General features: G+C 33.2%; 1 protein-coding gene across 4 annotated transcripts in view; it reads right to left on the bottom strand.

Moving 5' to 3' along the window:
• Window positions 1–355: 355 nt before the first annotated feature.
• The window catches only part of LOC107701278 (microtubule-associated protein 1A-like), a 32654-nt gene continuing 29272 nt past the window's right edge, over window positions 356–3737 (bottom strand). For 2 of the 4 annotated variants that reach the window (XM_016503252.1, XM_016503251.1), the window contains one exon: window positions 356–3361. In XM_016503252.1, coding sequence (XP_016358738.1) covers window positions 3206–3361 — 156 coding nt within the window. In that variant the 3' untranslated portion in view covers window positions 356–3205. The remainder of the gene's footprint in view (window positions 3362–3737) is intronic. The other 2 variants (XM_016503253.1, XM_016503254.1) reach the window with 2 other exon arrangements.

Below are 3737 nucleotides of genomic sequence, written 5' to 3'. Positions count from 1 at the left end.
AAGAATTGATAGGTACAATGTACATTGAGGTGGGATACAGGAAAGATTAGGGGCAGGTTTGGTTAGGGTCAACAGTGTAATTATAGATGTAACAACAGAAATGAATTACAGTTGTAATTGCAGGATGGTGTTTTAAAATAAGTACAATGTAAAAACATGCATGTACACAATAAGTGCACTGTATCAATTAATTCATCTAGGCCTACACACCGTATTTAAGGGCGCTTGATATAAAGTGGGTCCCTACATTTTATTGCTTTTATCTGTATTCTCATATTTGAGTTTTATTAGAGACATTTCATGATTCGTTGTCAGCTGGCTCAATGAAAGGCAAAAACTGGTTGATGTTTCCCATTAACATATTTTATTAGTGATTATCAGGTTTACCTTTCTACAACATATTTGTAGACACTAATTTAGAGAGCTTAAAGAAAGATACAGAGGATCGCACATAAAAAAAAAAGAGAAAAATTAAAGCAAAGGTAAATATGAAAAATTAAAAATAAATCCAAAATACACATCATTTTTATTAACAACACTGCACGCTGGAAATGAGAGCGCGGTCTGGTTATATGTGCCTTTCAGTACAATTGAGACAATTATCATTTAAATATATGTTTAAAATAGTACTTTATTTAATATAACTATGAACTATTACATACAAGTTCAAACTTAAGATCACATGCATTAAACAGCTAGGCTCAATGGAATGCTATATTTTGATGCTAATAAGATGGCAAACTCAACATTGCAACTAAGGGATGTTTTGCACAGCACATCATGACTATTTTATTTTTTAAATCTTTTGAAACATTTAGTCTTCATCTTCAAAAAAAAAGAAAGAAAAAGTAAATATAATCACACGGACACTTACAAATCTTGAATATAAAATGCGATCAGTGATCTAGTCACTTGATCTGGCAGTCTGGTACGTGTTTGTGTTTGTTCATTTCTGTGGTACTGCGGAGTCACATCTGGGTTTCACCATGTCAGCAGCACAGCCAAATAACCAGTAGCTCAAAAGTTACAGCACCTTAAAAACATTAGAGGCAAATATTAAATGTGAATCCTCATACATTGCTCCTCAGAGAAATATAAAGGATTATGCTGAACCATATTCTGCCCTGTTGTAAATACGGCTTAGCAAATCTCTGGACTTTTCTCTAGAGATGAAGGTCAACAATCAAATCTTACAGACCAATGAACAAGACTATGAAACAGAAATTAAATCATCTTGTGAAAAGCATGAAGATTATAGATACATTTAGACTCAAATGCAACTGAAAAAAAGTTCATTTTCATTTATAACCTTCCTTCTTTAATAAAAGAGTTAAGCCAAGCACCTAAAAGCATAGCAGTACTCAAATGCATGTTCAACCTTATGGTGATATACATGCAATGCATACAGTACTTTTACAGAGTTTTCTATTCATCAGACGATGGTACACAATCATCATCCTGCTCTGTGACAAGAGCTTAAACCAGCACTATCATTCATTTTAAGCCTTACATGTTACACTGCTGACAATACACAAAGAACAATTTCATGACAGCATATTTTCTACTATCCATTACTGCAAATTCGGACTAAACAGACTGAAGTAGTCAACTTGCTTTGTGTCTTTGAATCAGTGGTCAAGAATTCACTTTTATATTTCAAAATGTAATCTATATCCTCATCATATATTGACTGGAAAATAAGAGCTCTTGCAAGTTAAGATTAAGGTTTATGTCCCATATAAAAGCCAAAATGTGCTTTGAACAACTTAAAGCACACTATAATATATTTGGAATAGGTTGAAGTGCAGTATCCATGGAGCAGTATCTTTCATGTAACCCTACACAAAAACAGAGAAATGACTTCCATACATAGATTATTCACTGAACACCATGCACTTCTATTGCCGGAAACTTTGGCTTACATATGTATTCTCAGTCATCCTTTCTTTCCATTCCTTTACAGTAAGCAAATTTGTCCTATATACATTTTATAACCAATAGAAATCAAGGGGAAATCATTACAAGGTGCTAATGAATATAATGGATTTTCTTCCAAACTGAATAAAATCAGTAATAAAACACATCTGAACTTCATAAGCATTAAAAAATAATAATAAACTCTGAGAACATACACTTTATACATCATTTAATGACAAAATATGATTTGATTCCACTCTTATTCAGCGTTGACAATAAACTTACCATCTAAACATCAGTTTTCAGAATCACTTTAAAAACTGAATTTTGTCCTGATCTAGAAGCAATATATTATGTTTGTTTATTATCACTTTTAACATTGTTGTTGATGCCATCATTCCACTATACAAATTGAAAGCATTAATCTCTGAGTTGGGAATGTAAAGTAATTTGTGCATAACACCATCTCCAGCTTATGTATCTTAACTGTTAGAATTGTTAAAATCTTATGTTTACTAAATTCCTATTTCTGAAATACTAGCACCCAGGTATTTGTTAATCTCTCTGCTATGGTATATAGCCTCAATTGCTATTTGCACAGTAGCTGTCTGAATGTGTGATAACTTGATTAATAGACGATTATTGTATATATAGTGAGTGTATGTGTGAAGCAATGAAAGAGGATCTTGCAGGATGTGTAACTCAGGGCCTCAAAGCAACAGTACCATTGATGAACTAATCAGGAGAATCTCATCTAGTTTAGCTGCAGTATTATGGAATTTCTGGTGTTTATGTTCAAAAGTAAGTGAAGAGGTAAACTTGTGCTTTAGATGCCATTGTAAACAAGGCTATATAAATTAACTTTGTTATTGTATTTAGCACATTCATTTGGTAACCTTGTTCAGTATAAAATTACAACTGGGAATGTAACCATGAAAACTAGTTCAAACAGGCCCTGGACCAAAATCTAAGGGTTAATCATTTTAGAGACCCATTTACTGCATGTATGTGTGTATGTATGTATTGTACAACGTAAAGGGAAAAGCCACCCTGAAAAGTATATAGTGAAAGGCACGTCTTCCTTCGGTTCTCCTGCACTCTAGTAACTTTCATTACCAAGAAATAATAATCAAAGTTCATACCATTTGACTGGGTTTTTTGGGCAATCGACACTATGTGTGGGAAGTTAAAAAGCAAAAGGTTAAGAATTTTACACTGAGTAAACTACAATTAAGGCTGTAACGGACCATTTGAGAGTAAAGATGTGAACCTGGGAGCCATGTTGAATTTAGAACTCTATTTTGCAGGCTGGGAATGACTCGTCTTGCATCACAACAGTGCTGCTGCTGGCCAGGACCATGATGTTCAGCTCCTGTTGCTTCTCATGGGTCTGCTGATACCATTCGCGGGTCACTTCTGTGTCATGAGTAGGTATCAATGTTACCTACAAATAGGACAGAGTAAGACATTAATATATACTATGACATTAATGCATAATGGCTTTAACTATTTTGAACCATTTCAAATCTTCAATGAAACTGAAACTGACTAAATAAAAATTAATGAATTAATTACCGAAATATTTATATGCATAGCATCCATAAAATATCCAGCAAATTAATCAGCAAATTACAATGATCCAATGTTGACATCTACCACAGAGAGAGCAATTAACGAATATTATACCAGGGTTTCTACAGGGTTTCTACAGACATGAACAAGTTAAATGTAAGACTTTTAAAGACCTTTTTAATACCACCTTATATGAAATTTAAGACCTAAACCTGTAATGGAAATACACATTTTATTACATACATATA

This window comes from Sinocyclocheilus anshuiensis, unplaced genomic scaffold, assembly GCF_001515605.1.
Source record: "Sinocyclocheilus anshuiensis isolate Anshui unplaced genomic scaffold, SAMN03320099.WGS_v1.1 scaffold1946, whole genome shotgun sequence".
Lineage (NCBI taxonomy): Eukaryota > Metazoa > Chordata > Actinopteri > Cypriniformes > Cyprinidae > Sinocyclocheilus > Sinocyclocheilus anshuiensis.
Note: the sequence above shows the minus strand (reverse complement) of the source record. Positions and strands in the feature narration are given on the sequence as shown.